The sequence below is a fragment of the Macaca fascicularis genome, chromosome 1, assembly GCF_037993035.2.
Source record: "Macaca fascicularis isolate 582-1 chromosome 1, T2T-MFA8v1.1".
NCBI classification, from domain to species: Eukaryota; Metazoa; Chordata; class Mammalia; order Primates; family Cercopithecidae; genus Macaca; species Macaca fascicularis.
The window spans coordinates 13,721,872-13,744,431 of record NC_088375.1 but is presented as its reverse complement, the minus strand read 5'-3'; the positions used below and the strand labels follow the sequence as shown (position 1 = coordinate 13,744,431).

Below are 22,560 nucleotides of genomic sequence, written 5' to 3'. Positions count from 1 at the left end.
TCCCGACCTCAGGTGATCCGCCTGCCTCAGCCTCCCAAAGTGCTGAGATTACAGGCATGAGCCACCGTGCCCGACTGTCAATAATGTAATTATAACCCCAGACGGCATGTAATAGCATATGTTTTTTCTTTTGTTTTGTGCACATATTATATATGGTAATATTAAAATAGAAAAATACTTTGTTCAATAGTCGTGTAACTTGTGGTTGTTTAAAAATCCTTGTACTTCAACACTGTTATCTTTTATTTGTGTTTTTTTGTTTGTTTGTTTTGAGACAGGCTGTAGCTCTGTTGCCTAGGCTGGAGCACAGTGGCATGATCTTGGCTTACTGCAGCCTCAATCTTCTGGGCTCACATGATCCTCCCATTTCAGCTTCCCAAGTAGCTGGGACTACAGACGTGCCTTTTTTTTGTGTTTTTTTTGGTAGAGATAAGTTTCACTATGTTGCCCAGGCTGGTCTCGAATTCCTGACCTCAGATGATCTGCCTGCCTTGGCCTCCCAAAGTGCTGAGATTACAGGCATGAACAACCGTGCCCAGCCAACATTGCTAGCTTTTTAAAATAGAAAGTGAGTTTTATTTGGGCTGGGCATGGTGGTTGATGCCTGTAATTCCAGCATTTTGGGAGACTGAGGCAGGTGGATCACTTGAGGTCAGGAGTTCGAGACCAGCCTGGCCAACATGGTGAAACACTGTCTTTACTAAAAATACAAAAGTTAGCTGGGTGTGGTGGCGTGTGTGTGGTGTGTGCCTGTAATCCCAGTTACTTGGGAGGCTGAGGCAGGAGAATTGCTTGAACCCAGCAGGCAGAGGTTGCAGTTAGCAGAGGTCGTGCCACTGCACTCCAGCCTGGGTGACAGAGTGAGACTCTGTCTCAAGAAAAAAAAAAAGAAAAAAAGGAAGTGAGTTTTATTTAGATAAAGATGAAGGTATGGAAATTAACAAATATGGTATATTTGTTCTTGGAAAAGGAACACAGATTTTTAAGCCCTAGTCTCACAGGCTCTCTCTGCAACATCTGATACTGTTGTTTGATTATTCCTGCTTTAAACTCTGTCCCTTGGATTCCAAGGCATCAGGTAGCTGCTCTTCTCTTTTCTTTTCTGTTTTTTCTTTCTCCGAATTCTTAGGGATTTCTTCCTTCTTTCTTAACTATTATGTTTTTGCAGGATTCTGTCATTGATCCCCTTTTCTTTCTAGCTGATACCCTTTTCTTTCTAGTTGATACCCTTTCATTCTCATCTACTTTCACGCTATCAGTTATAAACTCTGTGCTGACGACTCCTAAAAACACATTTTTAGGCCGGGCGCAGTGGCTCACGCCTGTACATGGTGAAACCCCGTCTCTACTAACAATACAAAACAATTAAACAGGCATGGTGGCGAGTTCTGTAATCCTAGCTACTTGGGAGGCTGAGGCAGGGGAATTGCTTGAACCAGGGAGGTGGAGGTTTCAGTGAGCCGAGATTGCGCTTCTGCACTCCAGCCTGGGCGACAGAGTGAGACTGTGCCTCAAAAAAAAAATAAATAAAATTTCCTTTAAAGGAATTGTATTAAGTTCTTATCAGTGTTGTATTTTTCTTCCTAGATCTCATATTTTGGATTCTGGATATATTATAATGAGTGACACTTTGACACCGGATGTCATTGGTCGAAGAGTTGAAGTTAATGGAGAACATGCAACAGTACGTTTTGCTGGTGTCGTCCCTCCTGTGGCAGGTAAGTAATTATTGTGTGTCTGTGCGTATATGTGTGCGTGTGTGTATTTTGCAGCTATTTCTGTGTAAGCTTCTCAATGGCACTTTATGTCACAAATTTTGACGAAATTAACACCTAATTTATAGATGCTTCCCATATCCAGTTTTATTTGGGTGACAGTAGCCTGTTGTATCTGTGATTTTGTTTAATTATATGCAATTTAATTATTTAGTGTTGCTATCTTATATGAAATCAACCTTAAAATATCTTCTGAGGAAACTATTATAAACAGCTAAAAGTCTTGAAACCTCATAAACCTCAAGTAATTTTTTTGAAATTTCTTTTGTCATTAATCCATGTGTGTAGGTATCTAATATAGTTTAAATTGATACACATTGCAATTTTTTGTTACCTTTTTTAAACTTATTTTTTGTATAAATTTACCTATGTTTCTACAGCATTATTTTGCATTTCTTTTTTTTATTTTGCATATTTCTTAATGATTACATTTAGTGTAGTATATAGTTTGTTTAATTGTTCCTCATTTTTGGATGTTAATTTCTAGTTTTTAGAGTAAATAATAACATAGTAGACTTACTCATAAGTCTTAGTCCACAAAAATTTGAGTTTTCTGTGTATTTTGAGACAGAGTTTCGCTCTTGTTGTTCAGGCTGAAGTGCAGTGGTGCGATGTTGGCTTACCACAACCTCCGCCTCCTGGGTTTAAGCGATTCTCCTGCCTCAGTCTCCTGAGTAGCTGGGATTACAGGCATGTGCCACCACACCCAGCTAATTTTGAATTTTTAGTGGAGACAGGGTGTTTCCATGTTGGTCAGGCTGGTCTCGAACTCCTGACCTCAGGTAAATCACCCACTTCAGCCTCCCAAAGTGCTGGGATTACAGGTGTGAGCCACTGTGCCCAGCCAATAAGATGGCTTTCTATGAACTGGGCAACTGCTGGAACCAAGCTGATACGGGTTTACTAGCTGATTGCAATGTACCCAGGATTAGAATATTTATCTATATTTTTACTTTACCCATCCCTCTTGTTTCTTCTGAGCTGCAGCCAGAGATCACCAGTTGATTCACAGGAATAAACAGGGTTAGCCTAAGTTGAAGAAGCAAACTTTTTTTTTTTTTTTTTTTGAGACGGAGTCTCGCTCTGTTGCCCAGGCTGGAGTGCAGTGGTGCAATCTCGGCTCACTGCAAGCTCCGCCTCCCGGGTTCACGCCATTCTCCCGCCTCAGCCTCCCGAGTAGCTGGGACTACAGGCGCCGCCACCGCGCCCGGCTAGTTTTTTGTATTTTTTAGTAGAGACGGGGTTTCACTGTGTTAGCCAGGATGGTCTCGATCTCCTGACCTCGTGATCCACCCACCTCAGCCTCCCAAAGTGCTGGGATTACAGGCGTGAGCCACCGCGCCCGGCGCGGAAGAAGCAAACTTAAAAACAACTAGTGAGACTAGAATCTGATAACAAATGCTCCATAGTTTTGAAACATAATTTTTCTCTCTAGTTTCCAATTTTTACTAAAGACAAATCATGATAAGACTGATTTGCTTTATTATAGTTGACCTGATTATTTGTATAAAGTGCAGCAAGAATAATTATTTTTCATGTAAGCTGTTTTTAAATTGGCTTTGATGGAACTCTGTCCCATAGAAAGAACCTCAGATAAGACTTTTTTTTGAGGTGGAGTTTCGCTCTGTCTCCCAGGCTGGAGTGCAGTGGCCGGATCTCAGCTCACTGCAAGCTCCGCCTCCCGGGTTTACGCCATTCTCCTGCCTCAGCCTCCCGAGTAGCTGGGACTACAGGCGCCCGCCACCTCGCCTGGCTAGTTTTTTTTTGTATTTTTTAGTAGAGACGGGGTTTCACCATGTTAGCCAGGATGGTCTCGATCTCCTGACCTCGTGATCCGCCCGTCTCGGCCTCCCAAAGTGCTGGGATTACAGGCTTGAGCCACCGCGCCCGGCCAGATAAGACTTTTTTAAAGCTGAGCCCAGCATGAGTTTGTACCATCAAATATCTATGAGTTGAGTAAATTCCTCTCCTCTTGGGCTCCCAAGATAAATTTGGGCTCCTGGGCCTGTGAGAAAGCGACATTTTTTACTTCCCCCAGGTCAGGAAGCCTGTATAGAGACTGTGGAGGCAAGGTTTGAGATGTTTTCCCAAGCGGCTTTTACTGGCTTTACAAGTCAAGTTTGTTTCCTTAAAGGAAAGCATGCCATTCCAGTTAAAGCCTTGGTAAAATAACCAGGTTTTCCAATTGTGTCCTGTTACAAAAGAAAACAGATTCTTGGCCAGGTGCAGTGGCTCATGCCTGTAATCCCAGCACTTTGGGAGGCGAGGCAGGTGGATCACCCGAGGTCAAGGGTTTGAGACCAGCCTGCCAACATGGTGAAACCCTGTCTCTACTGAAAATACAAACAATTATCCGGGTGTGGTGGTGCATGCCTGTAGTCCCAGCTACTTGGGAGGCTGAGGTAGGTGAATTGCTTGAACCCGGGAGGCGGAGGTTGTAGTGAGCCGAGATTGTGCCACTGCACTCTAGCCTGGAGCAGGACTCCATCTAAAAAAAAAAAAAAGGGGGGAAACAGATTCTTACTGCACTTATGCAAATAACTATATTGTCATAAATTAAGAATACTTAAAAATAGTTTGCAAATTCTGGAGGAATCAGGTAGAGGAAACAAATATGCTCCAAATTTACTTTACAAGAATATACTTCACTCAATTTTTATTTTTACTTTTTTTTTTGAGAAGGAGTTTTGCCCTTGTCACCCAGGCTGGAGTGCAGTGGCGTGATCTTGACTCACTGCAACTTTCGCCTCCTGAGTTCAAACAATTCTCCAGCCTCAGCCTCCTGAGTAGTTGGGTGCCTGTCACTATGCCTGGCTAATTTTTTTTTTTTTTTTTTTTTTTTTTTTTTTTGAGACGGAGTCTCGCTCTGTAGCCCAGGCTGGAGTGCAGTGGCCGGATCTCAGCTCACTGCAAGCTCCGCCTCCTGGGTTCACGCCATTCTCCAGCCTCAGCCTCCCGAGTAGCTGGGACTACAGGCGCCCGCCACCTCGCCCGGCTAGTTTTTTGTATTTCTTAGTAGAGACGGGGTTTCACCGTGTTATCCAGGATGGTCTCGATCTCCTGACCTCGTGATCCACCCGTCTCGGCCTCCCAAAGTGCTGGGATTACAGGCTTGAGCCACCGCGCCCGGTCTGCCTGGCTAATTTTTATATTTTTCGTAGAGACTGAGTTTCACCATGTTGTCCAGGCTGGTCTCCAACTCCTGACCTCAGGTGCTCTGCCTGCCTTGGCCTCCCAAAGTGCTGAGATTATAGGCATGAGCCACCATGCCCAGCCTACTCAATTGTTGAAAGCTGGAAATAGCTCAAAAGAAGTTTCCTTGACTTCCAAGTCAGCCAGTCAGTGCTGCAGTCTATTTTCTTTGGGTCAGGGGGTTTCTTCAGTATTGTCCCTTCTGTGGTTCACTAGAAAGATGTTACTGGACCCTACCACTTACCCAAAGTTAGCCTTTGGATCAGGGGTTTGCACACTATAGTCCCTTCAGTGGTCCCCAGAAAGATGTTATAGGAAAGGGGTCTCAATCCAGACTCCAAGAGAGGGTTCTTGAATCTCGCACAAGAAAGAATTCAGGGTGAGTCCGTAAAGTGAAAACAAGTTTAATAGGAAAGTAAAGAAATAAAAATGACTACTCCAGGGGATTCTGAGGTACAATAAGGTTTGGTGAAAACCACTGAACAAGATACATGTGGTCTCTGCCTTCATGGAGGCTGTGGACGTCTTTAACATATACTTAATCTGGCTAGGGTTTTTTCTTTCCTGGTATTATTATTTGTAAATGGGAAGAGAAAGTAATGTTTAATGAATAATTACTGTATACCAGACACTTGAAAGCATACTCTCAACTTTGAATATTACAATAACAACTTTAAAATATAGATGTTATGATTCCCATGTTTATAGACAAGAAGACCAAGTCTCAGGTCTCAAAACTTTTATGTAGCAGAGTTGGGATTTGAATCTATCCTTCATTGCCCATGCCCTTTCTACTCTGTTACTTTTTTTTTTTTGAGATGGAGTCTCACTCTTGTCGCCCAAGCTGGAGTGCAATGGCATGATCTCGGCTCACTGCAACCTCTGCCTCCCAGGTTCAAGTGATTCTCCTGCCTCAGCCTCCCGAGTAGCTGGGATTATAGGCACCCGCCACCATACCCAGCTAATTTTTGTATTTTTAGTAGAGTCAGGGTTTCACCATATTGGCCAGGCTGGTCTCAAATTCCTAACCTTAGGTGATCTGCCTGCCCCAGCCTCCCAAAGTGCTGGGATTATAGGCATGAGCCACTGCACCTGGCCCTACTCTGTTACTTCTAAAGAATGTGAATATTCTCATGTTCTTGATATATGTTGCCAAATTGTTGTCTGCAAGTCAATCAATGTCCAGTACTTGGAAATTTCCAATGTTCACATTTTCTGGGAAGCAGACTGAGCTAGAGATTTACACTTAGGAAGTTTAGTGTTCAGAAAGTTTATTAGCAAGTACTTTGGGACCAGTACTCATGAAAGAGGAAAGAGAGTAAGCAAGGTTGGGCAGAGGGCTAAGCTGGGCTATGGTGCAGCCTCAACAAATATTTCAGCTGTCCGCTTTGGGTGCTCTGAAGATACAGTGGCCTTTCAGAGTCTTTTCTAGTTGAGATGAGGGGCTGGATCATTATACGTTTGTGATGACCTGTCACTGGGTTCTGTTGACCCTAGGAAGGGGGTGTGCCCTTGGGCAAGATGCTTTCTACAGTAGACAATTCCACAAGAAGGCAGACAGTTGAGGGCTATCTGCCAAAAGCCGTTCTTCCAGCTCTTGGGAGAGAAGTCCCAATTCTTGAAGACAGGGTGGCATATCACTAGTACAGTAATATAGATAAAAGTTTTTTAATGATAGTTTAGCAAATATGAAGTGGTACATATTATTTGATTTTTATTTATTCAATTGCCTGTGAATGTGACACTTTCTCCATGCATGTTTTATCAGGTAAGTGCTTTTCTCCCCCTTGAAAATTGTAATTTTGCAGAGAGGGAGCTACTATAAATGTAAGCATTTTTTTTTTTTTTTTTGAGGTGGAGTTTCGTTCTTGTTGCCCAGGCTGGAGTGCAATGGCACGATCTCAGCTCACTGTAACCTCTGCCTCCTGAGTTCAAGGGATTCTCCTGCCCCAGTCTCCCGAGTAACTGGGACTACAGGCACCTGCCACCACACACAGCTATTTTTGCATGTTTTTTTTAGTAGAGACAGGGTTTCACCATGTTGGCCAGGCTGGTCTCAAACACCTGACCTTATAATCCACCCGTCTTGGCCTCCCAAAATGCTGGGATTACAGGTGTGAGCCACCGCACCTGGCTCGCATTTCTTTTAGAGGTCATCTTTTGGGATTGGTACTAAGATGCAGAGAAATCGAACATAGATTTAGTAATAATTTCTGCAGTTACTTCACTGGATGTCGTAGGGCTGTTATGACAACTAAATCAGATGTTTAAAGCACTTAGACGAGTTGATTGTGCTTATTGTTGTAAATAAACATTTAAAAAATTACTTTTAAAAAGAAATGCAGGCTGGGCATGGTGGCTCATGCCTGTAATCCCAGCACTTTGGAAGCCAAGGCTGTAGATCACTTGAAGTCAGGAGTTCGAGACCAGCCTGACCAACATGTTGAAACCCTGTCTCTACTAAAAATGCAAAAAAAATTAGCTGGGTGTTGTGGTGCACTCCTGTAGCCCCAGCTACTTGGGAGGCTGAGACAGCAGAATCGCTTGAACATTGGAGGAGGAAGTTGCAGTGAGACGAAATGGCATCACTCCATTCCAGCCTGGGTGACAGAGTAAGACTGTCTCAAAAACAAAACAAAACAAAACAAAACAAAAACAAAAAACCGGAAAGAAATGCAGTATGTACTAATGTTTTGCAAATGGCTTCTTGTAACTGGAGATATGATTTCCTGTGATAGCATCATACAAAGATTTAAAAAGTGTTATATCTTAAACAGTGTAGGCGGAATAAAGATGATACACTGTGGTGGGCAGAATAATAGCCTCCCAAAGATATCCCCAGAACCTCTGATTTTCTTAGGTTACATGGCAAAGGGGAATTAGAATTATAGATGGAATTAAGGTTGCTAATCAGCTGATTTTAAGATTGGTAGAGTATCCTGGTTTATCCAGTTGGGCTCAATGTAATCACAAGAATCATTAGAAGTAGAAGCTATGCCAGGTGCAGTGGCTCACACCTGTAGTCCCAGCACTTTGGGAGGCCGAGGCGGGTGGATCACCTGAGGTCGGGAGTTCAAGACCAGCCTGACGAACATGGTGAAACCCATCTCTATTAATAATACAAAAATTAGTCAGACGTGGTGGCGCATGCCTGTAATCCCAGCTACTTGGGAGGCTGAGGCAGGAGAATCGCTTGAACCTGGGAGGCAGAGGTTACAGTGAGCTGAGATTGTGCTGTTGCACTCCAGCCTGGGTGACAAGAACAAAACGTCTCAAAAAAAAAATAAAAAATAAAAAAATAAAAAAGAGGTAGAAGCTAGAGGTAGAAGAGGCAGTGTCAGTGGGATGTGAGAAGGTTTCAGCTGGCCATTGTTGATTTTGAAGATGGGAGAGGGTCATGAGCTAAGGAGTGTGCAGCCTCAGCCTCTAGAAGCTGGAAAAGCTTTCCTCATATGATAAGGAAGCTATGATGTAAAGGTTCATCTTAGATTTCTTGCTGTTTTCTTTCTTTTTTTGCTGGCAAATATTCAGGGGCCACAGTATGGGCTGCAGGGGTGCTCATTGCTACTGGGTCGGTCCTTGTTTCTGGGCCTTTTCAATGGACAGAGCTGTATCTGTTGGATTAATTCCTACAAGTAGAATAGATTTAAGGAAAATATGAGTATTTTTTATATCATTATTAGAAAATACAAAAAAGAAAAGGTTTCAAATGTATAGAAAGTAGAGAGAATAAGCCAGGCGTGGTGACTCATGCCTGTAATCCCAGCACTTTGGGAGGCAGGTGGATCACTTGGTCAAGAGTTCGAGACCAGCCTGGGCAACATGGCAAAACCCTGTCTCTACTAAAAGTACAGAAAAATTAGCTGGGTGTGGTGGTGGGTGCCTGTAATCCCAGCTACTTGGGAGGCTGAGGCAAGATAATTGATGAAACCCAGGACGTGGAGGTTGCAGTGAGCCGAGATTGCACCACTGCACCCTAGCCAGGGCCACAGAGACAGACTCTATCTCAAAAAAAAAAAAGAAAAAAAAAAGTATAGACAAAGAAAGTAGAAAGAATAGTATAATGGACACCTGTATATGCCTGTCGTGTCAATTTAACGATTGTTAACATGTTGCCATATTTACTTCATTTCCTTTTTTTTTTTTTTTGACATGGAGCCTCATTCTGTCATCCAGGCTGGAGTGCAGTGGTATGATCTCCCCTCACTGCAACTGCTGCTTCCCTGGTTCAAGCGCGTCTCCTGCCTCAGCCTCCCAAGTAGCTGGGATTACAGGCATGTGCCACTATGCCCAGCTAATTTTTGTATTTTTAGTAGAGATGGGGTTTCCCCATGTTGGCCAGGCTGGTCTCGAACTCCTGACCTCGTGATCCACCCACCTCACCCTCCCAAAGCGCTGGGATTACAGATGTGAGCCACTGTGCCCGGCCCATCTCTTATTTTTTGCTTAAGCACTTTAAATTATATACAGAGTAGCATTTCATTCCTAAATACTTTACAGTGCAATTCTAAAAAAAAATAGATTTTCTTACAAAACTGTACAGTTTAAATTGTGATTCATAGGCTGAGTGTGGTGGCTCATGCCTGTAATCACAGCACTTTGGGAGACTGAAGAGGGAGGATTGCTTGAGCTCAGGAGTTTGAGACCAGCCTGGGTAACATAACAAGATCCCTGTCTCCAGCATCAATCAATCAATCAATCAGCCTGGCATGGTGGCATGTGCCTGTAGCCCCAGCTACTTGGGAAGCTGAAATGGGCGGATTGCTTGAGCCCAGGAGGTCGAGTCTGCAGTGAACCGTGATCATGCCACTGCACTCCAGCCTGGGTGACAGATCAAGGCTCTGTTTCAAAAAAAAAAAGAAAGTTGGGATTCATACTGTCAAATTGGTGAACAGATTTTTTTTTTTTTTTTTTTTTTTGAGATGGAGTCTTGCTCTCATCGCCCAGGCTGGAGTGCAGTGGTGGGATCTTGGCTCACTGCAACCTCTGCCTCCCAGGTTTAAGAGATTCTCCTGCCTTAGCCTCCCGAGTAGCGAGGATTACAGGCACCCCCCTCCACGCCCAGCTAATTTTTGTATTATTAGTAGAGACAGGGTTTCACCATGTTGGTCAGGGTGGTCTCGAACTCCTGACCTCAGATGATCCGCCCACCTCAGCCTCCCAAAGTGCTGGGATTATAGGCGTGAGCCACCTCACCTGGCCCAGAATTGTTTTAAATCAGTAAGTCCAGATTATTGAAAAACTTGATTCTATTTCACATCTTGGTTTAATCCTTTAGTCCAAAGTGGTATCTATTCTTTAAGATTTTAAGGTAGGGTAGTCACATGCTCTTTTCATCTGCTGTCTCTTTTAACAAAATTATTTGCCAGACATGGTGACTCAGGCTTATAGTCCCAGCTACTGGGAAGCTGAGGTGGGAGGATTGCTTGAGCCCATAAATTCACGGCTGCTATGAGCTATATAATCCAGCCTGGGCAACAGAGTGAGATGCTGTCTCTAAAAAAATTAATTAAAAAAAATCTGCATTAGCTTTTTTCTTGATTAATTTTAGACATGAGTTTCTTAGCTTCCCATATAGAGAAAAATCTAATTTTTATCCCACCATTTCCTGTGGTTACACTTTTTCACCAAAATGAAATGTTGTTTATTTATAAAGACTTCTGTAGCATTTATTTACCTACTTTTGGCTTTTCACATTATTTATATACTGAATTTTAATGCTAGAGATATTTTAAAAAATAGTATTTAATGGTTGGGCATGGTGGCTCATGCCTGTAATCCCAGCACTTTGGGAGGCCGAGGTGGGTGGATCATGAGGTCAGGAGATCGAGACCTTCCTGGCTAACACAGTGAAACCCCGTCTCTACTAAAAATACAAAAAATTAGCCGGGCATGGTGGCATGTGCCTGTAGTCCCAGCTACTTGGGAGGCTGAGACAGGAAAATCGCTTGAACCCAGGAGGCGGAGGTTGCAGTGAGCCGAGATTGCATCATTGCTCCAGCCTGGGTGACAGAGTGAGACTCTGTCTCCAAAAAAAAAAAAAAAATAGGCCGGGCGCGGTGGCTCAAGCCTGTAATCCCAGCACTTTGGGAGGCCGAGACGGGCGGATCACGAGGTTAGGAGATCGAGACCATCCTGGTTAACATGGTGAAACCCCGTCTCTACTAAAAAAAAATACAAAAAACTAGCCGGGCGAGGTGGCGGACGCCTGTAGTCCCAGCTACTCGGGAGGCTGAGGCAGGAGAATGGCGTGAACCCGGGAGGCGGAGCTTGCAGTGAGCTGAGATCCGGCCACTGCACTCCAGCCTGGGTGACAGCGCGAGACTCCGTCTCAAAAAAAAAAAAAAAAAAATAGTATTTATTGATTATATCTTATTATTGTTGTTTGATTGCTGTTCTTGTTCCAGAGTTTTAATTTTTTTTTCATTTCCTGTATTGAAATAATAATACCTAGAGAATAGAGTTGACACAGGTAGTCTGGTAGCAAATCTCTTCATAAAGTATTTACAGCAGTGCTGTTCTTTTAGCAGTTGTATACACCTTTCAGAAGAATCATGCTTTTATCCTCCTGCAGAGCAAATAGATATATATGTATTTTAATATGGTAATGACATGATATGGATGAAGGAAACAGCTAAACTTACTGACTGTTGCCTAGGGGAACATCTAAACATTGTATCAAACCAAAGTTCCTGTCTTTGACATACACACCATGGTATTTAGGTGAAAATTGTAGTGGAACTAAGTAGGTAATTAAGTTATTTATTTCATTTAGTGATTTCAGGGTGCATGTTATAGCTTACTTACTACTAGGATGCAGCCCTACTTAAAATTTGTAACGAATTTTATTATAGGCATTTGAAAATTTCTTTTTTTTCTTTTCTTTCTTTCTTTCTTTCTTTTTTTTTTTGAAACAGGTTCTCACTCTGTTGCCCAGGCTGGAGTTCAGTAGTGCTGTCATAGCTCACTGTAACTATAGCCTCTGTACCTGGGCTCAAATGATTCTCTCACCTTAGCCTCCCAAGTTGCTGGGACTACAGGTGTGCACTACCATGCCTGGCTAATTTTTTTGTATTTTTTAGAGAGCGGATTTTGCCAGACTGGTTTTTGGCTCCTGGGCTCAAGCAATCTGCCTGCCTAGGCCTCCCAAAGTGCTGGGATTACAGGCGTGAACCACTGCATCTAGCCCTTATTTTTTAAGACAGAGTCTTTTTCTGTAGCCCAGGCTGGAGTGCAGTGGCACGATCATAGCTCACTGCAGCTTCAACCTATGGGGCCGAAGTGATCGTCGCACCTCAGTCTCCTGAGTAGTTGGGACTACAGGCACTAGCCACCATACCTTGCTAATTTTTTTTTTTTTTTTTGAGACGAAGTCTCGTTTTGTCGCCCAGGCTGGAGTGTAGTGGCACGATCTCCGCTCACTGCAAGCTCCGCCTCCCGGGTTCATGCCATTCACCTGCTTCAGCCTCCCGAGTAGCTGGGACTACAGGCGCGCACCACCATGCCCGGCTAATTTTTTGTATTTTTAGTAGAGACGGGGTTTCACTGTGTTAGCCAGGATGGTCTCGATCTCATGACCTCGTGATCCACCTGCCTCGGCCTCCCAAAGTGCTGGGATTACAGGCGTGAGCCACTGCGCCCGGCCACCTTGCTAATTTTTTGTTGAGACAAGGTCTTCCTATGGCGCCCAGACTGGACTTGAACTCCTGGGCTCAAGTGATCCTCCTGCCTTGGCCTCTGAAAGTGCTGGGATCAGAGGCGTGAGCCACAGTTCCAGGCCAGCTTATATATTTGTAATGCTGATTACTATTCCATTGTCTGGATGTACCATGGTTTATTCTTCACCTACTAAAGGATATTTTGTTTTCTAGTTTGGGGAATTGTGAGTAAAGTTGCTTTAAACATTTGTGTGCAGGTTTTTGTGTGGGCATATATTTTCAACTCATTTAGGTAAATACCAAGGAGGATGATTTCTGGATTGTTGGATTCTTTTAATTTTTGTGGGTACATAGTAGGTGCATTTATTTTTTATTTTTTGAGGCAGAGTTTTGCTCCTGTTGCCCAGGCTGGAGTGCAGTGGCGCAATCTCAGCTCACTGCAACCTCCGCCTCTCAGGTTCAAGGGATTCTCCTGCCTCAGCTTCCTGAGTACCTGGGATCACAGGCATGTGCCACCATATCCGGCTAATTTTTGTATTTTTAGTAGAGACGGGGTTTCTCCATGTTCATCAGGCTGGTCTCAAACTTGCGACCTGGGGTGATCCGCCCGCCTCGGCCTCCCAAAGTGCTGGGATTACAGGCGTGAGCCACTGCGCCTGGCAGGTGTATTTATTTATAGGGTACATGAGATGTTTTGATACAGGCATACAATATATAATAATCACATCTGGGTAAATGAGGTATCCATCACCATTTATTCTGTCTTTGTGTTACAAACAGCCCAATTATACCCTTTTAGTTATATAAAGATGTACAATAAATTATTGTTGACTGTAGTCACCCTATCATGCTATCAAACACTAGATCTTATTCATGCTATCTGTATTCTTGTACCCATTAACCATTCCCACTCCCTTCCCCTGCCCAGCCTCCCAGCCTTTAGTAACCATCATTCTACTTCTTCTTTCTCTTTTTTTTTTTTTTTAAATGGAGCGTCGCTCTGTTGCCCAGGTTGGAGTGCAGTGGTGCCATCTTGGCTTATAGCAACCTCCGCCTCCTGGGTTCAAGTGATTCTCCTGCCTCAGCCTCCCAAGTAGCTGGGATTACAGGTGTGCACCACCACGTCTGGCTAAATTTTGTATTTTTAATGGAGACGGGGATTTGCCATGTTGGCCAGGCTGCTTTTGAACTCCTGACCTCAGGTGATCCGCCTGCTTCAGCCTCCCAAAGTGCTGAGATTACAGGCGTGAACCACCTTGCCCAGCCCCATTCTACTCTCTATCTCCATGAGTTCAATTGTTTTCATTTTTTTAACTCCTGCAAATAAGTGAGAACATGTGAGGTTTGTCTTTCTGTGCTTGCCTTATTTCACTTAACAGAATGACCTCCAGTTCCACCCATGTTGTTGCAAATGACAGGATCTCAGTCTTTTTTTTTTTTTTTTTTTGAGACGGAGTCTCGCGCTGTGTCACCCAGGCTGGAGTGCAGTGGCGCGATCTCGGCTCACTGCAAGCTCCGCCTCCCAGGTTCACGCCATTCTCCTGCCTCAGCCTCCGAGTAGCTGGGACTACAGGCGCCCGCCACCACGCCCGGCTAGTTTTTTGTATTTTTAGTAGAGACGGGGTTTCACCATGTTAGCCAGGATGGTCTTGATCTCCTGACCTCGTGATCCACCCGCCTCGGCCTCCCAAAGTGCTGGGATTACAGGCTTGAGCCACCGCGCCCGGCCGATCTCAGTCTTTTTTAAGGCTGAATAGTATTTTCTTGTGTATGTGTTTATTTTCTTTATCCATTCATCTGTTGATGGACACTTAGGTTGATTCCAAACCTTGGCTATTCAGAATAGTGCTGCAGTAAACACAGGAGTGCAGATGTCTCTTCTATATAGTGTTTTTCTTTCTTTTGGATATGTAACTAGCAGTAGGATTGCTGGAACATATGGCAGTTCTATTTTTAGTTTTTTGAGGATTCTCCAAACTGCTCTCCATGGTGGTTGTACTAATTTACATTCCCACCAGCAGTGTGTGAGGGTTCCCTTTCCTCTAGCATTTGTTATATAGCCTCTCTTTTGGATAAAAGCCCTTTTAACTGGGGTGATGTGATACCTCATTGTAGTTTTGATTTGCATTTATCTGATGATGAGTGATGTTGAGTACCTTTTCATATACCTGCTTGCCATTTGTATGCCTTCCTTTGAGAAACGTCTATTCAGATCTTTTGCCCATTTCTTAATCGGATTATTAGATGTTTTTTCTATTGAATTGTTTGAGCTCCTTATTATATTCTGGTTATTAATCCCTTATTAGATGAGTAGTCTGTAAATATTTTCTCCCATTCTATGAGTTGTCTCTTCACTTTGTTGATTGTTTGTTTATTTTCTTTTGAGACAGTCTCGCTCTGTCTCCAGGCTGGAGTGCAATAGCCGCCATCTTGGCTCACTGCAACCTCCACCTCCCCCGCTCAAGGGATTCTTTTGCTTTAGCCTTCCGAGTAGCTGGGACTACAGGCGTGCGCCGCCACGCGCAGCTAATTTTTGTATTTTTAGTGGAGACGGGGTTTCACCACGTTGGCCAGGATGGTCTCAATCTCTTTTTTTTTTGAGACGAAGTCTTGCTCCGTGGCCCAGGCTGGAGTGCAGTGGCGCGATCTCGGCTCACTGCAAGCTCCGCCTCCCGGGTCCACGCCATTCTCCTGCTTCAGCCTCCTGTGCAGTTGGGATTACAGGCACCCGCCACCACGTCCGGCTAATTTTTTATATTTTTTAGTGGAGACAGGTTTTCACCGTGGTGCTAGCCAGGATGGTCTCGATCTCCTGATCTCGTGATCCGCCCGCCTCGGCCTTCCAGAATGCTGGGATTACAGGCGTGAGTCACCGCGCCTGGCACTTTGATTGTTTCTTTCGCTATGCAGAAACTTTGTAATGGATTAATTATTTTTAATTCTTGTGATGTCAGTGAAGTTGGGACTGATTATGATGGTTTTTCATGTGGCTTGAGTCCATGGAGAATAGGAAAAAAATTAGGCCGACCAGAGTAATCAGGTTTGTGTGACAGCTTTATCTATCATTGTAAATTAATAAACCTGTGTGCTAGTGTCTGGTTCAGTCTTTTGTGCATTTGGAATTTTTAAAGTGAGGCTATCAGGGTTTGTTCACCCTGGATGTAGAAAGCAAAAATCTGGATCTTACACATTCCTGGGATCTGACTAGTGAGGTAGGTAGGCCTGCCCTTATACCACTTCTGTCCACTCTCTTATTCATACTGGTTTCTGTACTTGCTCCTCTGTCATTAATGTACTGGCCCCTGGGCAAAAGCTTGCTAAACCATAGATGTTCTTCGTCAGACTTGAATGCTGACAGTTGAATGCTGGCTTTGGTCTTTCCGTCTGCTTTAGCTTGAAAAATGACTTGTGCTTTGCAGTGTGAGAGAATGGTCTTACTTTGTGCATTCTTTGTAGCATCCATCAGTTCAACCCATTCTGATAGTTTCTATGATGATAACATTAATTGTACTTCTTTTTTTTTTTCCTTTTGAGATGGAGTTTTGCTCTTGTCGCCCAGACTGGAGTACAATGGCGCGATCTTGGCTCACTGCAACCTACACCTGCTGGGTTCCAGCAATTCTCCTACCTCAGCCTCAGCCTCCCGAGTAGCTGGGATTACAGGCACCCACCACCACACCCGGCTAATTTTTCTATTTTTAGTAGAGACGGGGTTTCGCCATGTTGGTCAGGCTGGTCTCGAACTCCTGACCTCAGGTGATCCACCCGACTTGGCCTCCCTAAGTGCTGGGACTATAGGTGTGAGCTGCTGTGCCCGGGTATTGGAAAATGTTTTCTTTTAATGAGTGCATTTATACCATTTATGTTTTACTTAATTATTGATAATTTGGGTTTATATCTCTCATCTTACTACTTTTTGTTTGTTTTGCTGATGTTTTGTTCCTTGTTTTCTTCTTTTTCTACCTTCATTGGATGACGATGATTATTGTTTTTTTTTGTTTTGTTTTGTTTTTTGTTTTGAGACAGCGTCTTATTACATTGCCCAGGCTGGAGTGCAGTAGTGCTATCTGCAACTTCCGCCTCCTGGGTTGAAGTGGTCCTCCCACCTCAGCCTTCCAAGTAGCTGGAACTACAGGTGCGTACCACCACACCAGGCTTGTTTTTGTAGTTTTTGTAGAGACGTAGTTTCACTGTGTTACCTAGGCTGATCTCGAACTCCTGAGCTCAAACAGTCAGCCAGCCTCGGCTTCCCAAAGTGCTGGGATCACAGGCGTGAGCTCCGGTGCCCAGCCACTATTTCTTTTCTTTTTTTGTTTTTTGAGACAGAGTCTCCCCCTGTCACTCAGGCTGGAGTGCAGTGGCTCAACCTTGGCTCACTGCAGCCTCCACACCCCAGGCTCAAACAATCCTCCCGCCTCAGCCTTCTGGGTAGCTGGGATCACAGGCATGCACCCCCATGCCCAGCTATTTTTTTGTATTTTTAGTAGAGACAGGGTTTTGCCATGTTGCCTAGGCTGGTCTCGAACCCCTAAGCTCAAGCAATCCACCCGCCTTCACCTCCCAAAGTGCTGGGATTACAGGCATGAACAACCAAGCCTAGAGATGATGATGATGATTATTATTATTTTTTTAATTTATTTTTTTTTTTTGAGACGGAGTCTCGCTTTGTAGCCCAGGCTGGAGTGCAGTGGCCGGATCTCAGCTCACTGCAAGCTCCGCCTCCCGGGTTCACGCCATTCTCCGGCCTTAGCCTCCCGAGTAGCTGGGACTACAGGCGCTGCCACCTTGCCCGGCTATTTTTTGTATTTCTTAGTAGAGACGGGGTTTCACCGTGTTAGCCAGGATGGTCTCGATCTCCTGACCTCGTGATCCGCCCATCTCGGCCTCCCAAAGTGCTGGGATTACAGGCTTGAGCCACCGCGCCCGGCCGAGATGATTATTTTTATCTGATGTTTCTTCTGTATTAGTTTGGTAGTTGTGGTGGTATGATATATATTGGTTTTTGTTCTTGGTTCCTGGTTCTTAGCTCCCATACCTCTTGTTACAGTCTTTTGTTATAATGTTGGTGTGTCTGGCCTCAGGCAACAGGATCTCTTTCCTGCCCTCCATTCTCCTGCCCCAAGGCAGATCTCTAATCATCTTCACCATTCCGATTGTGGGTCATAAGTCCCTCCTGGAGAGGCTCTCACCCCCCTACACTAGAGGCAGGAATGCTGATGTCTTTGAACTTCTAGATAGCTGAATCTGTGAAGGTTCTTGCATCCATGGAGGGCTTGGAGGCTCCACAGCCCTTCCTCCGTACCTTGCCGTAGCGCACCTCTTCATCTAGATTCTTTGCAATATTTTTTATAATAAACCTGTAAATGTAAATAAGTGTTTTCATGAGTTCTGTGAGCCACTCCAGGAAATTAATCAAATATAAAGAGGGGGTTGTTGGAACCCCAGCTGTTTGAAGCTGGTCAGTCAAAAGTTCCAGATGCCCAGACTGGTGGCTGGGGGTCTGACACTATGTCCAGTCAGATAGTGTCAGAATTGAATCGGTGGACACCCAGGTGGCATCCACTGCTTGGTGTGTGGGGAAAACCCCCACACATTCGGTCACAGAAGTCATCTTCTGTGTTGATTGTTGTAGTGTGAGAAGTGGTGTAGCAGAGGAAAGACATGGTTTGGAGAGAGTTTTAATTTACACAGTAGTTATTCATTTTTTATTTTTCCTTACACAGCAGTTAATTTTTTATTATTTTGAGGTAAGTCTAGAGATTAAAATATGTATCTGTGATTTACAGAAATCTAGTCTAATAATTATACCTCCTTTTGGACCCATGAAAAACCTTAGAACACGCCATTTATCACCTTCCTAACTCATGTGTGACATTTTAACCAATGTTTATTTTAAACCCAAAGAACTGATATTATTACTTTATGTTGTCTATATTAATTTAACTTTACCCATGTATTTACCCTTTTCTTGCCTTTTGTCTCCCCACCCTCTGTATCTTTAGGCTTCTATCCGGGATCATTTTCTTTTTCCTTGAAGACTACCTTTTTTGGGTTTTTCTTTGCTGAAATTGAAGGAAAACATTATTTTTCCTTTGTTTTTGGATTTTTTTTTTTTTTTTGAGATGGAATTTTGCTCTTGTTGCCCAGGCTGGAGTGCAGTGGCACGATCTCGGCTCACTGCAACCTCTGCCTACCGGGTTCAAGCGTTTCTCCTGCCTCAGACTCCCGAGTAGCTGGGATTACTGTCAAGCGTCACCACGCCCTGCTAATTTTGTATTTTTAGTAGAGACGAGGTTTCTTCATGTTGGTCAGGCCAGTCTCGAATTCCTGACCTCAGGTGATCCACCTACTTTGGCCTTGCAAAGTGCTGGGATTACAGGTGTGAGCCACTGTGCCTGGGCTTTTTTTTTTTTTTTTTGAAATTTTTATTGTAGCTACATACATAACATAAAGTTTGCCATTTTAACCACTTTTTAATTTAACATTTTAAATTGTGGTAAAATATACGTAACATAAAATTTACCATCTGAACCAGTTTTGAATGTACAGTTTAGTAGTAAATACCCTAGGTGTCTCATGTAAGTGGAATATGGTGTTTGTCCTTTTGTGGTGGCTTATTTCTCTTAGTGTCATATCCTCGAGGGTCAATCTTGTTTAGTGTGCTCAATAAATTTTAGCCATTCTTGTTTTCTGGAGAGGTGGTTTTTGTTGGCTTTTTCACCCAGACATGCTATGGCATTTGCTGATTGAAGTCCTGAGTGTAAGGCTAACTTGGCCATTCCCTCCTCCCCAAGTGGTATCTGTGTGATGTGGTTTCCACTGCACATTGGTATTTGCTTGCAGAAAAATGGAGCGTTGCCTGTATCATCATCTGTTACTCATTTGGTTTTTCTTGTTCTGCTAGGACCCTGGTTAGGAGTAGAATGGGACAATCCCGAGAGAGGAAAGCATGATGGGAGCCACGAAGGGACTGTGTATTTTAAATGCAGGTAACTTTTCATTATGAATCAGCATGGTCATTTAGTCAAGATTATATTTAATACTTGAATAAGGAGGGATGGAGAGGAAGAAACGTTTGGCTCATGGAGTAGTTATATTATGGAATTTGTTGTATTCCAAAAAGGCAGTTAACTTTATTTGTGGCTTAATTGCTGCTATTTGTAGAATTTTTCCCTTTTTAAAAAAAATTCTGACTCTTGACCTTATGTGTGGCGTTGCTTTCTACGTCCTTTGTGTGTGTGTGTGTGTGTGTGTGTGTGTGTGTGTGTGTGTGTGAGAGACAGTCCTTTAAATTGGATGAATGTAAACCTTTCTGGCTCATTATCAATTTATAATCCAATGAATAAATAATAGAAAAGAGAAACAGCCTAGATATCCAGTAAGAAGGAATTGATTACCCAAAATATAGAACATCTAAATAGTGAAATGCTGAGCCACCATTAAAAAAATTTCTTATGATAGGAAGAGTTACATGTCACCATGTCACATTGCACTTCTTTTTCTTTTTTTTTTTTTTTGAGAGGGAGTCTCACTCTGTCACCCAGGCTGGAGTGCAGAGGTGCAATCTCGGCTCACTGCAAGCTCCGCCTCCCGGATTCATGCCATTCTCCGGCCTCAGCCTCCCGAGTAGCTGGGACTACAGATGCCCACCACCACGCCCGGCTAATTTTTTGTATTTTTAGTAGAGACAGGGTTTCACCATGTTAGCCACGATGGTCTTGATCTCCTGACCTCGTGATCCACCCACCTTGGCCTCCCAAAATGCTGGGATTACAGGCGTGAGCCACCGCGCCCAGCCTCTTTTTTTTTGTTGTTTTTTGTTTTTTTGTTTTTTTGTTTTGTTTTGTTTTGTTTTGTTTTTGAGACGGAGTCTTGCTTTGTCACCCAGGCTGGAGTGCAGTGGCGGAATCTCAGCTCACTGCAAGCTCCGCCTCCCGGGTTTGCGCCATTCTCCTGCCTCAGCCTCCCGAGTAGCTGGGACTACAGGCACCCGCCACCTCGCCCGGCTAGTTTTTTGTATTTTTTAGTAGAGACGGGGTTTCACCGTGTTAGCCAGGATGGTCTCGATCTCCTAACCTCGTGATCCGCCCGTCTCGGCTTTTTTTTGTTTTTTTTTTTTTTTTTTTTTGAGATGGAGTCTTGCTCTGTCCCCCAGCTGGAATGCAGTGGCACAATCTCGGCTCACTGCAACCTCTGCCTCCCAGGTACAAGTGATTCTCCTGCCTCAGCCTCCCGAGTAGCTGGAATTATAGGTGCCCACCACCATGCCCGGCTAATTTCTATACTTTTAATAGAGACGAGGTTTCACCATATTGCCAGGCTGGTCTTGAACTCCTGACCTTGTGATCCGCCTGCTTTGGCCTCCCAAAGTGCCAGGATTACACGCCTAGCCCATCACATTGCATTTCTATTAATATTTTTGATTACCTGATGTCAGAAAAACTGCATGAAGCTCTGAAAAGGGTGCTGAGAGCCTTCAGGCAGAGCCTGTCTTCTGAATTTTTGTTGTTGTTGTTGATGTTTATTAGTTTTCAATTTCTCAAAAGGATCTTTCCCTAGTAAGCTGTTTTTCCTTAAGTGTGGTACAGTGAACACAATACTGCCCTAGAAATCAGGAGGCCTCTAGTCTATTTTTAACAATCTTTATTGTTTGTTTGTTTGGTTTATTTATTTTTTGAGACATTGTCTCGCCCAGACTGGAATGCAGTGGCATGATCATGGCTCACTGTCACCCTGAACTCCTGGGCTCAAGTGATCTTTCTGCCTCAGCCTCGTGAGTAGCTGGGACTACAAGCACGCACCAGCACACCCAATTAATTAACAAAACAAAACAAAACAAAAAATTATCGAGATGAAGTTTTTCTGTGTTGCCCAGGCTGGTCTCAAGCTCCTGGCCTCAAACGATCCTCCCACCTCTGTATCTCAAAGATTACAGGTGCGAGCCGCTGCACCAGCCCGCTTTTAACAGTCTTTTTTTTTTTTTTTGAGACGGCGTCTCGCTCTGTCACCCAGGCTGGAGTGCTGTGGCCGGATCTCAGCTCACTGCAAGCTCCGCCTCCCGGGTTCACGCCATTCTCCTGCCTCAGCCTCCTGAGTAGCTGGGACTACAGGCGCCCGCCACCTCACCCGGCTAGTTTTTTTGTATTTTTTAGTAGAGACGGGGTTTCACCGTGTTAGCCAGGATGGTCTCGATCTCCTGACCTCGTGATCCACCCGTCTCGGCCTCCCAAAGTGCTGGGATTACAGGCTTGAGCCACCGCGCCCGGCCAACAGTCTTTATGGTCACGAACAAGACAAGTTTACTAACCTTTAAAATGAAGGTCAGAATTAGATAACCACACAGCATATCTCCTGGTCCACTATTCCATAATTTTAGAAAGTCAGGATGTTCTTAAAAGGCCAACTCTGCTTGTAGACTTGCCATCTCTGAATTTGTTCAGAGCTGTTCAGGTTATGTGTTTTGGGAGAAATATTTTAGCCAGGCCCACGGATTCCTTAGGTACCTGGACCATGACCTTACAAACCCTCCTGTGAAAGGACCGTTTTTTTTTGTTTTGTTTTGTTTTGTTTTTGAGATATAGTCTTGCTCTGTTGCCAAGGCTGGAGTGCAGTGGCATGATCTTGGCTCACTGCAACCTCCACCTCCCTGGTTCAAGCAATTCCCCTGCCTCAGCCTCCTGAGTAGCTGGGATTTGCTACCACGTCTGGCTAATTTTTTTGTATTTTTAGTAGAAACGGGGATTTCAGCAGGTTGGCCAGACTGTTCTCGAACTCCTGACCTCAGGCAATCCACCGGTCTCGGCCTCCCAAAGTGCTGGGATTACAGGTGTGAGCCACCACCCCCTGCAAAAGGACTTTTTATTTGGAACTTACCCCAGCCTACTTCCTTCTTCTAAAAGCTTGCCCAAATTGTTCATAATTTTATGGTCTTTAAT

The 22,560-nt window shown here is 44.0% G+C and overlaps 1 protein-coding gene across 26 annotated transcripts in view; it reads left to right on the top strand.

Moving 5' to 3' along the window:
• The window catches only part of TBCE (tubulin folding cofactor E), an 82,494-nt gene that overhangs the window by 11,758 nt on the left and 48,176 nt on the right, over nt 1-22,560 (top strand). For 17 of the 26 annotated variants that reach the window (XR_012413597.1, XR_012413592.1, XR_272896.5 and 14 more), the window contains exons 2-3: nt 1,588-1,718; nt 19,530-19,614. Coding sequence is in view for 8 of the 26 variants with exons in the window: in XM_065531625.2 (XP_065387697.1) it covers nt 1,619-1,718; nt 19,530-19,614 (185 nt within the window). In the remaining 18 variants the exon portion in view is untranslated. The remainder of the gene's footprint in view (nt 1-1,587; nt 1,719-19,529; nt 19,615-22,560) is intronic. The other 9 variants (XR_012413586.1, XR_012413571.1, XR_012413589.1 and 6 more) reach the window with 1 other exon arrangement.